This window comes from Drosophila sechellia, chromosome X (assembly GCF_004382195.2).
Source record: "Drosophila sechellia strain sech25 chromosome X, ASM438219v1, whole genome shotgun sequence".
Lineage (NCBI taxonomy): Eukaryota > Metazoa > Arthropoda > Insecta > Diptera > Drosophilidae > Drosophila > Drosophila sechellia.
Window position 1 is genome coordinate 7,801,057 of NC_045954.1, and position 16,618 is coordinate 7,817,674.

General features: G+C 47.0%; 3 protein-coding genes across 6 annotated transcripts; 2 read left to right on the plus strand and 1 right to left on the minus strand.

The window, feature by feature from the left end:
- The first annotated feature begins 166 nt into the window (after window positions 1-166).
- LOC6620156 (integrin beta-PS) lies at window positions 167-8,576 on the plus strand. 3 transcript variants are annotated; one of them, XM_032724456.1, is made up of 7 exons: window positions 167-261; window positions 2,399-2,994; window positions 3,082-3,310; window positions 3,957-4,041; window positions 5,409-5,843; window positions 5,905-7,128; window positions 7,215-8,576. In XM_032724456.1, exons 2-7 carry the CDS (start codon window positions 2,517-2,519, stop codon window positions 7,278-7,280), a joined length of 2,517 nt encoding a protein of 838 aa, XP_032580347.1. In that variant the 5' UTR covers window positions 167-261; window positions 2,399-2,516; the 3' UTR covers window positions 7,281-8,576. The 3 variants fall into 3 exon arrangements, with proteins under 3 accessions (XP_032580347.1, XP_032580348.1, XP_002044368.1); XM_032724457.1 differs by lacking the exons at window positions 167-261; window positions 3,957-4,041 and adding exons at window positions 272-426; window positions 4,599-4,683; XM_002044332.2 differs by lacking the exon at window positions 167-261 and adding an exon at window positions 273-426.
- On the minus strand, window positions 8,198-13,788 carry LOC6620157 (regulator of nonsense transcripts 2). Of its 2 annotated transcripts, XM_032724455.1 has the most exons (4): window positions 13,615-13,788; window positions 10,816-13,544; window positions 10,448-10,739; window positions 8,198-10,380 (listed from the first exon to the last, which is right to left on the minus strand). In XM_032724455.1, exons 2-4 carry the CDS (start codon window positions 13,464-13,466, stop codon window positions 9,610-9,612), a joined length of 3,714 nt encoding a protein of 1,237 aa, XP_032580346.1. In that variant the 5' UTR covers window positions 13,467-13,544; window positions 13,615-13,788; the 3' UTR covers window positions 8,198-9,609. The 2 variants fall into 2 exon arrangements, with proteins under 2 accessions (XP_032580346.1, XP_002044369.1); XM_002044333.2 differs by having other exon boundaries at window positions 10,816-13,788.
- Window positions 13,789-14,185: 397 nt separating this feature from the next.
- LOC6620159 (dynein intermediate chain 3, ciliary) lies at window positions 14,186-16,532 on the plus strand. The gene is made up of 2 exons (XM_032725435.1): window positions 14,186-16,005; window positions 16,072-16,532. Exons 1-2 carry the CDS (start codon window positions 14,479-14,481, stop codon window positions 16,498-16,500), a joined length of 1,956 nt encoding a protein of 651 aa, XP_032581326.1. The 5' UTR covers window positions 14,186-14,478; the 3' UTR covers window positions 16,501-16,532.
- The last annotated feature ends 86 nt before the right edge of the window (window positions 16,533-16,618 follow it).

The following is a 16,618-nucleotide window of genomic DNA, read 5'->3' on the forward strand; positions in this document are numbered from 1 at the left end:
TCCGATAACCAGAGTTCTTTTACGTGCTTCTCGATTACTTATCGGATTGTGTTAGAGAGCACAAATGTCTCTTTTAGCGGAGACACAGTCCTCCTCAACTGTGCAACACTGTTCCTAGGCTCGGTGTGACCAGAGCTATTTAACAACACTGGCGAACATCGGATGGCAAGTATCGAGAGAACATCGTCGGTTGTTCCACCCCCTGCTGACACCATCTGGTAACACTGAACAACAGACCAGATCTGCGGACAAAGCAAAGCAGTAAATATTAATTTAATCCGAATCCGATTCCCGACACCAATTGGCGGCCTTCAGCTGCTGCTTCTGCAGTTGAATTGTATTTTTTTTTTGGCGTTTCGTGTCACCCGAAAATAGTTGAATCCGCTGATCTAGCGAATAACGGTGGCAAGTAACTGTAATAACTGGGTGTGTGCACAGTGCTAGTGTTTTAGTGTGCGAGTGTGTGCGTGCGAGTGGGAACTCCACAAGTGTGCGAGAAGGCAAATCAAAATAAGAAAAGTGCCGCCCTGATGGAAATTAATATCGCGAATTACCAGCGAAAACGAAGCGAAAGTTGAGCCAAAGTGCTGCGATTAATCAGATAGCGGGTGAAATAGTGGGTATTACGTAAGAAATCAATGGATTCCGGGCTGCATTTACCCAAAAAAAGAGGAAGCAACATCGAAGCGCTACTTTTATTCTCCTCTTTTTTCGATGATTTCATTCGCAGTGACGACACATAGGCACGCACACACCGAACGCCGTATCTGTGTGTGGGTTGTTTGTTGAGCTAAAAAATATAATGAATCCTCACGATACATTCACTCGTTTCATTTTTTTTTATTATTATTCATCACTATTTATTTATTTCTTTGAGTGTGAATATGGGCGACTTTGCGACGCCAGTTGCTGATTACGCCCGCTCCCTTCTCAGTGCAACTTCCCCACCCCGGGGATCTTGCACTCGAACTCCACAAATCGAGTGGAGTACGTAGGCAGGAGCGAACAGAGCGTACAAAATCAAGAGCTCAGTGGCGGCCGCAAGAATTTCTATTTGTCAGGGGGGAGGGGGGTTATTGCCCAGATTCTGCGAATAATTGTCAACTTTATAAACATCTAAACCAACTGTAACTTGAAGTAAAAACCAAGTTTAACAAAGCAACGTTTAGCTATAAAAAAATGAAATCCTGAGTACGCCGCTGGTTTAACCAGTACGCCCACATGTGGGCGGCCCAGATGTGCCTCGTTTTTGGCCCAATGGCTGTGGGCGTCCATCCGTGGTTGAAAATATGCGCTGCAGATGCTGTTTACTCAGGCGGTTTATAGTATTACGAATTTGCTAGCTAAAAAACTGATTAAAACTACGACTAAGTGGACAACTCATAACTTTGATATTCTGTTTCTGGGTGTATAAACGATAATCGAATGAAATTATTAAAAGTTATTCATACATGTACATATGCAATCGAAGGGTATATAAACATGGGCTTAGACGTTTTTTAGTTTGTTTTCCTTTCGGCACACGATCTGCTGCAAATCAAGCTCTGCGGTGTGTTTGTGTTGTGTGTGCGTGGGCGTTTAAAAATAGCCGACCAACACAACACCCATACGTATACGTAATCTGCAGCCCATTTTTTTTCCGTATCGTGCATATGAAATATGGAATTTTGATTCGAGTCTTGAGTGGATGGCTTGGAGTGAGTGATTCATGTGGTTTTAGGCGGAAAGGAAACCCAACGAAGCTGACTCAATGACCACTCATTGTTCGTTCGGCCTTTGTTTACATTTTGCCAGGAGCCAAAAGAGAGCGAGAGAGCGTGCTAACGGAACGTGCTCGAATGAGTAATTCGCATTGCATTTGACGTTTATCGAAAGCTCTCTTCCTTCCGCTTTTTTCCTGTTCTTCTTTTCGGAGGCCAACAAAAAACAACAAAAGCACGCACTCACACCCACACACGAGTTCGTACATCAGTCGCTTGGTGTGTGTGTGTGTTTGTGAGATGAGTCATCTGGCCAAGTTGATGAGAAAATAAAATTAAACATTAAGGTAGAGCGAAAGAAACAACAAAAAAAAGGGGGCAGATGTGCGGCCATTTGCTGTTGTTTGTTGTTGCAATAAAGAAAAAAGCAGGGCACGCAGAGAAAGCAGTGCTCGGCAAGCAGTGCAGTCAGCAGCTGGACTTTTACATACACCGGCGTTCGTAAAAATTGCAGCGAAATCGAAGAAATTAAATTGTGTCTGTAAAATAAATAAAAAATAAAGTCATACAAAAAAAATTAAAATTATATAGGTAGCATTAGAAATCTAAGTGAACCAGGGATGATTTTTATTATAATTTCTGCCTTTACTGTAGTTTTTGTGCTAAATCTAACCATTTCAATTCACTTACCATTGCAGCCGGCGCACAGAAGCGACAGAGACAGAGCGCACATAGCACCTGGCACACCCAAGGATATCCGATCCTCCTGCATCCCGAATCATCCACAACCTGCACCAACCGCTAACCGCTAAAGTCATGATCCTCGAGAGAAACCGGAGGAGCCAGCTGGCCCTCCTCATGATCGCAATGCTGGCAGCCATCGCTGGACAAACGGATGCCCAGAAGGCGGCCAAACTGACGGCAGTGAGCACCTGTGCATCGAAGGAAAAGTGTCACACCTGCATCCAGACAGAGGGTTGCGCCTGGTGCATGCAGCCGGACTTTAAGGGCCAGTCGCGGTGCTACCAAAACACCAGCTCACTGTGTCCGGAGGAGTTCGCCTACAGTCCGATAACGCTTGAGGAGATTCTAGTGAACAACAAACTAACGAATCAATACAAAGCTGAATTGGCGGCTGGTGGCAGTGGCATTGGCGTTGGCATTGGCGCTGGCATTGGCGGTGGCTCCTCCATGTCTTCCTCGGGATTCAGTTCCTCCAGCGGATACGAAGAGTACTCTGCCGGCGAAATTGTCCAAATCCAACCGCAGTCCATGCGCCTCGCATTGCGCGTCAGTGAGTAGCAAACGATTGCATCATCCATGACCTAATTCTACTAATTAGAAATTACTAATCCCTTGCTTTCTTATCAATTCACCTTAGATGAGAAACACAACATCAAGATTAGCTATTCCCAGGCGGAGGGATATCCAGTGGATCTCTACTACTTGATGGACCTCTCCAAATCCATGGAGGATGACAAGGCCAAATTGTCTACGCTGGGCGACAAGTTGTCCGAGACCATGAAACGCATCACCAACAATTTCCATCTCGGTTTCGGTTCGTTTGTGGACAAGGTGCTCATGCCCTATGTCTCGACCATTCCCAAAAAGTGAGTATGACCTAATTGGAAATAGTTCTACAATTTTGCTGATTGAAGATGCTAGATGCCGTCAGTTGATGGTGCATTTCTTCAAGGCTTCTTTAAATATTGTATTTATATATTGTTATATAGCGTATTTGACTTCTTACAATTTTGGTTTGTCTATTGTAGCGTACAATAGCCCCTCTAGTCATGACGATGTGCTTATGATTCAAATAGCGAATCAAATTAAGTTTATTTTTAAGTGATGCTACTTTCCGAAAACTCTGCGATAGTCATATCCTATTTGTCAGCGCTTTTGCAGCAATTCCACTTTCGAAAAAACAAAAAAAAAAAATCAAATTGATAATGTCAGCAGTGACCAATGCCTGGTGGTGACAACACCATCACGTCATCAACACAGAATTCCAAAACTATTTCCTTTTGCTAACTCTAGAACGAAATACATAAATTCCTAACTCATGGGCTCTCTAAAATTGAAAGTGCAGCTCAACAACAGTCTGTGTATCCCCATGCTGCTCTCTATGTCTACTTTTGAGCTAATTTTATCTAATTTAACATACCACATACAGCCGCTAACTTTGTTAATTATTTATATACTTACGAACACCAACAAACAACATCAACGCTGGACGGAATCGAATCGAATCCATAGACTCAAGCAACCATGCGACAACTGCGTGCCTCCCTATGGTTACAAAAATCACATGGCACTCAACAATAACACCGAAAGCTTCTCTGTAAGAGACGATTAATGTATACTGCACCCGTATAAACCCATCCACCTAATTGTGCCTGCTCCCCCATATCGATATCAAATATCAATAGATGTAGATCCGTAGGATTTACATACACATGTGCATGTTTCCCCATTATCCCATTTGCTGGCCCTATCCCATCTATGGTCATTCCCATTGCACCTTCTAGTTTAAGTGCTACTCCTAAGTGTTTGTCTATAGTTTATGCGTTGTACGCTGCCGGATCGGGCTATCGCTGATCAGCACATTTTGACATTTTTATCCACTCTCTATATAGCGTATAGCATATAGCATATAGCATTTACATATATATTGGTATCGTATCTATATCGCAAACTATCTGCACTACTCGATGTTGTCATTTATTTATATACTCTTTTGTTGTTTCTCTATTTCTTTATTTCATTGTGTACTCATCACTATCTTCATATATAAATCTGGCCTATATAAATTGTACATGTGCATTTGAATATGACCCGTTGTTTGGCTCGAAATTTGAACAAATTGTAACGATACTACGGAATCTAAACCAAAATTAGCCTGGTGGAGCCGTGCCCTAATTGCACTGCAACCTATGGCTTTCACCACCAAATGGTCTTAGATAAGAATATAACCCAATTTACTGTAAGTGGTCATCCGAAGCATTTAGCCTCAAAATTCAATACCTAACATTGTTCATATTTCAAGTTTTGCACCTTTCACATTTGCACATTGGTTATTGCACGAAAACGTATTATTATGAATTTTTGTTTGGACGCCTGCTCCTTAATTCTGTGATGTATTGTAGCAAACACCACATAGTCATCTAATCTAGCATTAATGTTGGTTATGGATAATGGTTACTTCTTTTTTGCATGCATGCTGGTTTTCTGCTTGGCTGGTTGTATATGTTTGTAGTTTGGACTCTTATCTGCGGACACACTCTGAAAAATGTATTCACATTCTGAATTGATATATATTGAGATATGCAATATGTTTTCACATTCTATCTCATAATGATCTAGTTGATCTTGACATATAAAACGATCGTTTTTCATTCATTTTCCAAATATGGAATTCAATGCCCTTAGCTACTTGAGCCATTTGCTATTAATCACCGACTGGCTGTATGTACATATACATATATCTTATCGTAGTATGGAAACATTTGCTATCTTTAACTAATATTGATAGACTGACTGCTCAAGGTATAAAACATTTTGGTAGAAGAGGAGTATTCCTGCTTGAAATAATCCGGCATTTCCGTCAGAGTGTGTCAGCTTGCATTGTAATACGAATCCATCACACTAACAGACATCTCACAAAAACATACGCATAACTAATCGTTGAAATTTTTCTGTCTACGACAGAAAAAGGTGAAGAATGCCACAGTGTCGGGCAACTTGGATGCTCCCGAAGGAGGATTCGATGCCATCATGCAGGCCATTGCCTGCCGATCGCAGATCGGTTGGCGGGAACAGGCTCGTCGGCTGTTGGTCTTCTCCACGGACGCAGGCTTCCATTATGCTGGCGATGGCAAATTGGGCGGCGTGATTGCTCCAAACGACGGCGAGTGCCACTTGAATCCCACGGGCTTGTACACGCACTCGGATCTGCAGGATTATCCCAGTATCTCGCAGATCAACCAGAAGGTCAAGGACAATGCCATCAATATTATTTTCGCCGTCACTGCCAGCCAGCTGTCTGTCTACGAAAAGTTGGTGGAGCACATCCAGGGCTCCTCGGCGGCCAAGCTCGATAACGATTCATCCAACGTGGTTGAATTGGTCAAGGAAGAATACCGCGTAAGTGATTCCTCGAGATTTCAGCACATAACTTCGTTAAATCAATACTTTATGCATGCAGAAAATCTCCTCTTCGGTGGAGATGAAGGACAACGCCACTGGAGATGTGAAGATCACCTACTTCTCATCCTGCCTGAGTAACGGACCCGAACTGCAGACCTCTAAGTGCGACAACCTGAAGGAGGGCCAGCAGGTGAGCTTCACAGCCCAGATTCAGTTGCTCAAGTGTCCCGAGGATCCGCGCGACTGGACACAGACGATCCACATCTCGCCCGTCGGCATCAACGAGGTCATGCAAATCCAGCTGACTATGCTGTGCTCGTGTCCCTGCGAGAAGCACGGCTCAATTGGATATCAGGTGCATGCGAACAGCTGCAGCAGCCACGGCACCTCCATGTGCGGCATCTGCAATTGTGATGATAGCTACTTCGGCAACAAATGCGAGTGCTCAGCAACGGATCTAACATCTAAATTCGCGAACGACACTAGCTGCCGGGCGGATAGCACCTCGACGACGGACTGCTCTGGTCGGGGCAATTGCGTTTGCGGCGCCTGCGAATGCCACAAGCGACCAAATCCCATTGAGATCATATCCGGAAAGCACTGCGAGTGCGACAACTTCAGCTGCGAACGGAACAGGAACCAGTTGTGCTCGGGTCCGGATCACGGCACCTGCGAGTGCGGCCGTTGCAAGTGCAAGCCGGGCTGGACGGGCGCCAATTGCGGCTGCCAGGAGTCCAACAATACATGTATGCCACCTGGAGGTGGCGAGGTCTGCTCCGGTCATGGTTCCTGCGAATGCGGTGTCTGCAAGTGTACGGTTAACGATCAGGGACGCTTCTCGGGCCGACATTGCGAGAAATGCCCAACTTGCTCGGGCCGGTGCCAGGAGCTGAAGGACTGTGTCCAGTGCCAGATGTACAAGACGGGCGAGCTGAAGAACGGCGATGATTGCGCCAGGAACTGCACTCTATTTGTGCCCGTGGGCGTGGAAAAGGTCGAGATCGATGAGACCAAGGACGAGCAGATGTGCACATTCTTCGACGAGGACGACTGCAAGTTCATGTTCAAGTACAGCGAGCAGGGTGAACTGCATGTGTATGCCCAAGAGAACAAGGAGTGCCCGCCCAAGGTTTTCATGTTGGGCATCGTTATGGGCGTAATCGTCGCCATTGTCCTCGTGGGTCTGGCCATTCTGCTGCTGTGGAAGCTGCTCACTACGATCCACGATCGGCGGGAGTTCGCTCGCTTCGAGAAGGAGCGCATGAACGCCAAGTGGGATACGGTAAGTCTAGCTAGCCCGCCCGTACATACCTCTTTTCCAACCTCGTTCTCAAACGATCATCATTTATTTTTCTTTCTGACTCGCAGGGTGAGAATCCCATCTACAAGCAGGCCACCTCCACCTTCAAGAACCCCATGTATGCGGGCAAATAGATTCGCTAACTAACTAAACACTAGGGAATTATAACTAGTGTCGTTCCACGGAACGACCACTGTCTGTGCTTGAACCGGAAATCAGAAGGAACCCCAACCAGCCAATCAGCCAAACTTAATCAAACACCAGCAACAAATCCGCACCACCTAAAAACCAAGCAACCAATCTTCAGAACCGATTCCGACACCGAAATCCCGAACACATCGACGTAGCTGCTTTGCCCGGGTGCAAAACCACTGAAGTCAACTGCCATTGAAACGCGTTCTAAACTAAGTCAGCCCTATATAAACATATATATGCATATTTATATATACATTTACACAAGAACCGCGCCGTGGGGCAGCCTTTATACATTGCGTATACTTAACGAGCAAACGATTTGTGCCTTGCAACATATTTTAGACTAAATCTATACGTATATGTGTATACAAACAAGTAAGCAGACAACGCACAGCAACAACGCGGAGCCAAGAATCGGAAAAATTAAAAAAAAATTAATTATACCAGCCAAGAAATGAACTACGAACGATAGTTAGATTAATGATTTTTGTATTCTTTTTTTCGTACCAATAGTATCCAAGCCAGCGCATGAATTTGTATTTTATTTTACTTCTATTTGTAATTGCTTTTTTGTGTTTTTCGACCTAATTCTAATTGTTTTCATCGAGCCCCATTTATTATTAACTGCAATATAGCGGATGTATTTAGGCTGCAGAGATCCCGAGAGATCAGAAGTCAGAATCGGGATACTTAACTTATCTGCTACCCTCACAAAAACGGTCGTCCTTCGTAATGCCAAACCCACGTCTTAATGTTTTTCTATTGTTTTTTTAAAGCTAACTTTACAATTAATATTTAAGCAATTAACATTTAAGCTTGTAATTGTTAATTTCGAAATGCAAGAGTGCCCCGGAACGTTTTTGTTTTTCTGTAAGATCTTTTCATTTTTATTTTTGTATGTTTTAATTATGGAAAACGAAAGCGTGGCAACAAGGGAAATTGCTCCTTGTGTGTGTTTTATTTAACTGAATTTCGATCATTAATGGTAAAATTAATACTACTATATAAATATATATTTTTTGCCATTTGTACTGATTACTGATTAACATTTAAAGTAATAATACAAAACCAAAACGAAATGTAACGAAACTTTTGTATAAAAAAACATTTTGAGTAATTTTATTGAATGATAAACCAATACAAAAATATGGTGGAAACACTGGCAATATGAAACAGATGTGGAATTTAAATTGTTTGACGCTAATTTTAGTAAAATAAATAAAAAGAGAAATACATATTTAGTGTGTCTTATTTATTCATCGGATGGAAATAATGCGAAATTTGAGTACAGAAATGTGGATCAATCATGGATCAAGTTATTGTTTCTTATACAACATGAGATAAAGTACCTAGCATCAATACAAAAGGGCATCCGAGAATTATTCAATTAAAACTCCAATACACAAGCGAGCTAAGTTCGAGACTTGCTGGACTCACTGCATCCCCGAAGAATCTCAGTGGCTCAGTGGTCTTTCCATTTGCTCATCCAAATAGCTTTCCCAATGGAGACGAACTCACTTTCCGACTGCATTCTGCATTTGATTCAAAAATGTCAATGGAACATCGGATGGCATTATCGAATGTGTGTGTGTGTGATTGTGTATATAACATTCTATAACAATCTGTATATATCGTTGTATATATACATGCTTTGTTATTCAATTGGGTTGTGTTTTCGAAAGAAGTCTAGGCATTTTTACGTACTAAGTAGTGTTAAAATATATACGGTTACGGATCGGGATCGTAGCAGCACTTCTACATATATACACGATAATATCGAGGACGAGGTCCCAGGTTCCATTTGGATGGGCTTCAGCTGCCACGACTGCGATTGAGCGGCTTGCTATGTTGGCATGTTGGTATGTTGGCCTGTTGTTGTAAACTGGATTGGATTGGATTGGATTGAGTGTCTGGCCTAACATGTTGGCCTGTTGTTTTGTAAATTGTTTGGCTTAAGTACAACTTGAGGTTGGTGTGTCTCTTGTGTTTCGGATCGCTAAATTTCCGGAGCCTGTTCCGTTGGCGGAGAGTCGTGGGCTCTTAGAGCGTTGCTCTCCACACCGTATTATTTCGCTTCCGTGGTAACGCAATCGCAGTCGTTAGGCCTTACAGCAGCTGTAGCTGCAGCAGCAACAGCGACAGCACACTGGTATTAACACGACGGCCAGGAGGCTGGGAAAAGCACAAGTGGCTGTCACCCAAAACACCAGCGAGCTACCGCACTCACCAGCACCGTCTGTATTCGGCTCCGTTGGCGGGGGCAACGTTTCAGTGAAAGATGAGGTCTGCATCGGGCGCACCCTTTTGGTGCTTGAACTTGTGCTTACTGGGCTTCTGGTAGTAGCTCTGGGTGAAGTTTCGATGCTGCGGCGGCATCAGCGACTCCTGGTAGTCCTCCTCCTCGATGCGCTCAGTTATGTTAAGCGTGAGGCGCTTGACCTTCTCCTTCTCCTCGCGTAGCATCTGCTCCTGCCGCATTAGGTTGGTGGCCAAGTGCGAGTCGGATGGCGCCACAAACGACTTAAATTGTTGCTTTCCACCCTTGTGGCCGCGCACCATCAGCACAAAGGGCACAGATGTAGGACCAGAAGCACCAGAAGCACCAGCATCGCTACCACCCGCACCGTCGCTGGATTTGCCGTTGCCATCTGGTGAATCTGCACCTGGAGAGCCGGGCGTTCCGTCCTGATTGGCAGCCGCCTTTGAGATCTGTGGCGTATTGTTGGTCCCAGGGCCGATGGTCTGAGCACCAGTTATTTGATCGTACGACTTTTTTTGCAGGCGCGCCATCATCGGCACAGGTATGTCTTTGGCCGTAGCCTTGATCGGCTCCTTAAGCCGTTCTTGGTACGAGTCTGTGGTCATTTTATCGTACAAGTGCTCGAACTCTAGGTCCTCCTTAGACTTTTCTGGCGGCGGGGGCGGCGGCAGCGGTGGCTCCGCCTCGTTCTCTGTCCACTCGTTGCTCTGGTCCGGCTCTTGGCCCGACATCTGGCGCTCCCGCTGATCATTCGATGACCCAGAATCCTCATCAGTGGCCTGGCAAAGTAGAAATCAGACATGAAATCAGTTGTATGGTGTATATTTTTTTTGTGGAAATACGTACGCCCTCGTCTATCTCGCTTATTTCACTGATTGTGCCCAGCGACGGATCCTGAGGATTATTGGTAGTCTTTAGCTGCGGATAGAGCTTCTCCTGCAGATGATCAATCGCCGCCTTGGCCTGCTCTAGACTCTTGTAAATCTTGAGCTTGGGCCGCACATTGAGTAGACAGTCGCGATAGGTGTGATCCATTAGGATGGGGAACAAATCGGAGGTGTTCTCCGTCTTGCTGAACACGGGATGGGATTTCTTGAACCAATAGTAGTGTTGGAAGAAGACCAGGAAGTAGTCCAGTCTGAAAAAGGAAGGACAGCTTAAGTAGAATCAGAAGCCCAACATCGTTGAGGCTGACAAGCTAAGATCCCACTCACTTTTTTCGCGTGGCCTGGCTGGTGAAGTAGGGTGCACACGTGTCCAGTAGCATACAGGCAAGCTTCAGTCGGAACAGGCTATCGGGCGGATCCAGTGGCGAGATGACATTCTGGTCATTCGATACGCCCAGCGAGATGATGGAGTACAGCGTATTGAGAATGTTCGTGGACTCCACCAGCTTGTAGTTGTACATCTCGCCCAGGTACTTGGCCATCGCGATGCGCCGCTGAGCCATGCGTGGCGAATGGATCTCGAGGCCAGCGCGGATATCCTCAAACACATTATCGATCACGATGGTAACCGCTCGTGGCTGATAGGAGCTCAGTCCGGATACGAGATCGGCCAGGCAGCGGATGAGCTGGAAGCGCAGCAGATACGCCTTGCTGAGGCACTTAATGGCATAACAATTCGTCTCCGGATCCTGCCAGTCGATGCGGCGCAGCATTTTGATACAGCGATCAACGTTCTGTTTGCAAAGCTCCTCGAAGATCAAGTAACGGATGTACTCATGCATTGCCGGCCGAACCATGGCCTCTCGCTTGGACGATTCCGGCGGCTTTACCAAATAGTACACGCTCTCAATCTGCGCCGCATGTCGCGAGTCCATTGCCGTGGCTGTTTTCAAGCGCAGCATCTGGTCCAGGAACACATTCATCAGCAGACGGGCATCCCGGCAATTGTACAGATACACGCCGCTGACTTCCACAAAGGCACAGGCCATCTCGATTTGATGATGCTGAAAGTCCCTTAGCAGCATCTTCAGACATCCTAAGGCATCGAACTTCTTAAACAACCCAAACTTAACCAGTTCGCCAATGAATCGCACGATCTTGAGCTTCGTCTCGATATTCAGCTGGTTCTTCTTGTGAATGTGCCACTTGAACTCCTTGCGCAGCAGTTCGGCCAAATCGGCGGCCACATCGGTATTGCACATATGCACAATGGCCACGAAGCGGGAGAGATAGGGCAGGATATCCAGACGCGTACGCTGCACCGAGAATATCGTACGCGTCAGCTTCTTGCGTTGATGCTTGGTGTTGAAGTTGAGCAGGAACTCGATGGCCGCCGAATCGATCAGCTCCTTGTTCACACAGTTAAATAGGTTGACCAGGAAGCCATCGAACTGCTGACGCATCTGGTTTTGGATCTGGGTCGGATTCTGGTTGAGCTGACTTTGCTGCTGCTGCTGGCGACCCAGTTCCATCAGAGCGTTACCCATCTTCTGCGGCTTGAGATCCTCCGCAGAGGAAACTGGCGTTGGCTGCTCTTCGATTGGATTTTCCGGAGTCGTATCCGAGGTGGTGGATGGTGGATCATCTAGATCCATTTCGGCATCTAGATTGGCATCGATCGCTTCTTCGGTTAGCTCACTGGGCTCCTCTAACGTTTCCAAATCGACTTTGGGTGCCGAAAAGTTCGGCAGAAACTGTCTCAAATCGGGCAAATCCGTGTAGAAGGCTCGGGTCTCCTCGTCGCCCCACGGATCGAGCACACCGAAGGAGGCACTGTCCAGCATGTTGTCGATGACTATGCCCGGATTACAACCCTCAGATTCCTTGGCCAACTCGGGCAGTGGTTCACCCAACAATTCCGACAGTGATTGGGCGGAGGCCAGCAGCTTATCGAATCCGGCCTGCATCAGTTCACACTTCTCGCGCTTCTCCGTGGATATCTCACCCTTGCACTCCATGGTGCGTCGTATGTTCTTGGTCATGTTCATCAGTTCGGCCTGTTCGGCCAGGACATGCTTGCACAGGGCCTTGAAGTAACCCTTAAGCATGGTCCGCAGATTGAGCTGCTTGTCGGCAGTCAGGAAGTCGGATTTCGGCACCTCCATTCCGTATTTGGTGGCCAACTGTTGCATCTTTTGCGGCACTAGGCCGGCGTACTCCTCGCCGCAGTGCCGGCAGAATGAGAGGATGATTGAGAAGTTGCTGTGGTCATCCTTGTCCATGGCAATCAGGTGCACCAGGACAACACCCAGTTGGGCCAATCCGGGCTTCATTTGGATCACACCAGAGCTGATTAGTTCGGCAAACAGGCGAAGGTCCACGCGCAGTTTGCTCGGATTGCCAATCTTCTCGGTGGCCTTGATGTTCAGTGCCTTTTGCCAGGCCTCCAGAAAATGGACATCGAAGTCGGCATATGTGCAGTGCAGCCGGGAGGCCAGCGTCACCACCGCCGGCACATCCGTCATTTTCAGCTTGGCCTCGACCAGCGCGGCGCATATTTCCGAGATGTATTTGCTCAAATTTAGAGCGGATATCTCACGCAATAGTCCGTCCAGCTGTGTGGCCGTGAATAGCTTCAGTTTCTTGACGAATGCCGTGTTCTTTTTGAGACTGGAGTCCAGTTTGGCGAAGTACTCCTCACCGGGCAGCTCGATTGTGGAGTTTTGCAGGCGCAGCTGTCGCTTGCTCTCGATCTTGTCGCGCAGCTCGCTTATGAACTGTTGCAGCTCCTCGCGCTCTTCGGCCTCCAGGGCACTGGCAGCAGCCGCGTCCACATCTTCATCCGCATTTGCGTCCGTGTCGCCGGTATCGATGTCGTTGTCGTTGTCACCCTCGGCAACATCATCTGCCAAATCTTTCCTCGACAACGGCGGTGTGGACACCTCGCTGTCTGTCGTTGCAGAATCGTTGGCTAGCATGGCGCTGGTGGCAGTCCGTGAACGGAATCACGTTGGCGGGACTCGATGCGCGGTGGCTATGTTTTGAAACTCGAACTGCTGGCAAAGGTATGCGAATCGTGAACTATTTTGTTCTTAGAGAGCTAAGGCTGAGCGTGATTGGGCATACTTTTTTATGTGAAATAGTCACCTTAGGTTGATCAGTTGCTGCAACTGTTCCGACAAATTATATATTTGCTAATTTGTTCTTTAAATAACTGTCATTGCTTTGTTTTTCCCACGTTTTTCCGCCACGATTTTCATGCGGGGGGGTTGGGGAGGGCGATGTTTTTAATATTTTTTTTATGATATGTTATCGATAACAACAGACGTTTTTGTCTGGGCTCATTGTTCCTCGATAGCACTAGCGCTTGCTTAAGCTGGTCACTTTACATACGCTGTTGTCATCGGAATTTTAAAGTTATTAACGGCTGGTTACACTGTGATAGATAACCGTTTTTTAAAGTAAAACAAATTACAATACTACAAATCCAGATATTAATGTATATTTCTGTTCTCTATTATATCGTATAATGCTTAACCACTTGTTATTTGTACTATTATTTTCATTAAGCAAGAAGTTATGCACTCTAATTATACAATTGAACTAAAACCATGTACTAAACAGGTGTGCTCGCTTGGGTCACCTGTCCATTTGTCCCCGAATATGCTTAGTTCGATTTTCATATTTAGTCAAATGTACATAATACACAAACATAAAACACAAAATACGAACAGGCACTAGCCAACAAAAAAAAAAAACCATAAAAACTTAAAAGAGTGCAGACAGGCGGAGGAGGAACACAAGTACACTTGATTCCGCAGCAGAACTATTTGGGAAAGGCGGTTAAATCTCTTAAGACTGCTCGAAACATCTGAATGCCCTTCACGCTGCAATCAAATCACATACAACTCCTTCTTCAGCAGCTTCAGCTTTGGATTCTCTGAAGAATTAGCTAAAATCCCTTGAAACAGTAGTTGTGCTTTTGACGACATGTACCAGAACCAGTTCATCTACTCCCGCGAGAGGCGTCGCTTTGGGCGGCAATGCCGGTTCCAGGATCGCAATGAACTGATGGTCAGCGTGCATCCTAGTGGCCGCCAGCGTCTAAAGTACATCATGGCCAATCCGTCTGACCAGGCCACCCAACTGAGCCGCCAGATGGCGCTGACCATCATGGAGACGGAGAATGTTACTCTCGACCAGCACGGAATGTACCACTACGAAGGCGGTTGGCCCAAGGAGGTTAACTTCAATGATGAGGAGCAGACGCAGCGGCATCGCAAGAAGGTGGAGCGCGACGATAGCTGGGGCGAGCAGGTCCTGACGATGATCCGCACCACGATGTCGGTGGCGGAGCAGAACAATACCCTCAATATCTACCAGAACTTCTTTGCGGATCTGCCGGCGGAGTTGGGACACGACATCAAGAGCAAGTTTCGCGCCCGGGTGTCCAATGTGTTCCATGATCTATGGCTGCCAGCACGCCAATTGAAGTCCATTGAGTGGATGCCCAACAATAGCCGGCAGTTTATGACCCAGTTTACCAATCACTTTGGAAAAGGAGAGCGACTGCGTCCGGTCACGGAAGAACCGTTTGGCGGGACAAATGGCTTCTATGTGTGGGATGTGAAGAATCCACTCAAGCCGAGGATCTCCTACGACAGCAAGCAGCAGGTGTCGTTGGCCAAGATCTGTCCCAAGGATGAGAACAACATGGTCGGTGGCACGGGCCTGGGACAGGTATGTCTGTGGGGCACCTTCAAGGGCGGACTACCCGTAAGGAATTGCCCCCTGGAGGTTTCCCACAGGGAGACCACCTCGGCCCTCTGCTGGGTCCATTCCAAGTCCAATACGGAATTCTATTCGGGCTCCCTGGATGGCTCCATCAAGTACTGGGACACCAGGGATCTGAAGATGCCTATGCAGGAGCTACTCCTCGAACCGGAACCGCAGGAGCGCCAGTCGCGCATGGATTCGCATGGCGTGACGGTGCTGGAGTTTGAGTACACCATCCCGGTGCGCTTCATCATCGGCAGCGATATGGGCCACGTTTTTGTCGGCAATCGGAAGGGTATGACTCCGATAGAAACGCTTCTGGCTCACTATCAACTTTTTGTCGGACCCGTGCGCAGCATCAATCGAAATCCCTTCTTCGTCAAGAACTTCCTGGTTACGGGCGATTGGCGGGCGAGAATTTGGTCGGAGGAGGTCAAGGACAGTCCGTCCACCATGTATTTCCGGAAGAATGCACAGATTCTTTGCGGCGCCTGGAGCACGGGTCGCTGCTCCCTGTTCGTCACTGGCGATATAAACGGCGTGGTGGACTTTTGGGATCTGCTGCTTCACCACCGTAAGCCCATTCGTTCCGTGGACTTTAAGGTGGCCATTGCGGATTTGGTCTTCCGGCCGGAGGGCGATCTGCTGGCCGTAGGCTTGAAAAACGGCGACACTCACATCATGACACTGGATGAGTCCATGCGACAGGCCACCGGCAAGGAGAAGGCACTCATGGCCGCCGTAAGAATCGAACTTTCTGTAATGTAGTAATACTCCCTCTCCAATTAACCCAATGTCTTCCCGAAGATGTTCGAGCGGGAGATCGTGCGGTGTAAACTGCTGGAGGCTCGCTATGATGAAGTTAGGCTCAAGCGGAAAACGCTTCAAATGGCCGAGGAGGAACGTGTCCGGATGCAGCAGCGACTGGCGCCCACTCTCGAGCTGGATCCCGACAATCCCGATCAGTTTGTGATGATGATCGAGGGCGATGAGGAATTCCGCGCGGCCATCACCGAATTCCAGGACATCATACTCAGTGTGGAGCGGAAGCGCTCCAAGAGGCAGGTGATCATGGAGCGCACGGTCTTCGAGCAATGGAATCCGGCTGACGAAAAGCTCCAGGGTGAGCCCGTCGTGTACACCAAGCCCGAGCGAAAGGTTCAGACGTTGGCAAACTACGACAAGAGGACTTCGGGGGAGCCAAGAGCTTCGCAAGGATCCACGAAGCACCCGTAAAAATATGAATAACTATTGGATAAGTTGATATGCTGTGCAAATTGAAATAAAGTTATCATTTAAATACAAACAGTTTGGATTCTTGTTATGAGCCACAGCTGCGGGAAACAGATGAAAC

Coding starts and splice junctions, on each gene's coding strand:
- LOC6620156 (XM_032724456.1), top strand. CDS start 2,517: ATGATCCTCGAGAGAAACCGGAGGAGCCAGCTGGCCCTCCTCATGATC. Junction 3,311..3,956: donor GTCTCGACCATTCCCAAAAA/GTGAGTATGACC, acceptor TCGAATCCATAG/ACTCAAGCAACCATGCGACA. Junction 7,129..7,214: donor TGAACGCCAAGTGGGATACG/GTAAGTCTAGCT, acceptor TCTGACTCGCAG/GGTGAGAATCCCATCTACAA.
- LOC6620157 (XM_032724455.1), bottom strand. CDS start 13,466: ATGCTAGCCAACGATTCTGCAACGACAGACAGCGAGGTGTCCACACCG. Junction 10,740..10,815: donor AGCCAGGCCACGCGAAAAAA/GTGAGTGGGATC, acceptor TTCCTTTTTCAG/ACTGGACTACTTCCTGGTCT. Junction 10,381..10,447: donor TAAGCGAGATAGACGAGGGC/GTACGTATTTCC, acceptor CTACTTTGCCAG/GCCACTGATGAGGATTCTGG.
- LOC6620159 (XM_032725435.1), top strand. CDS start 14,479: ATGTACCAGAACCAGTTCATCTACTCCCGCGAGAGGCGTCGCTTTGGG. Junction 16,006..16,071: donor AGAAGGCACTCATGGCCGCC/GTAAGAATCGAA, acceptor GTCTTCCCGAAG/ATGTTCGAGCGGGAGATCGT.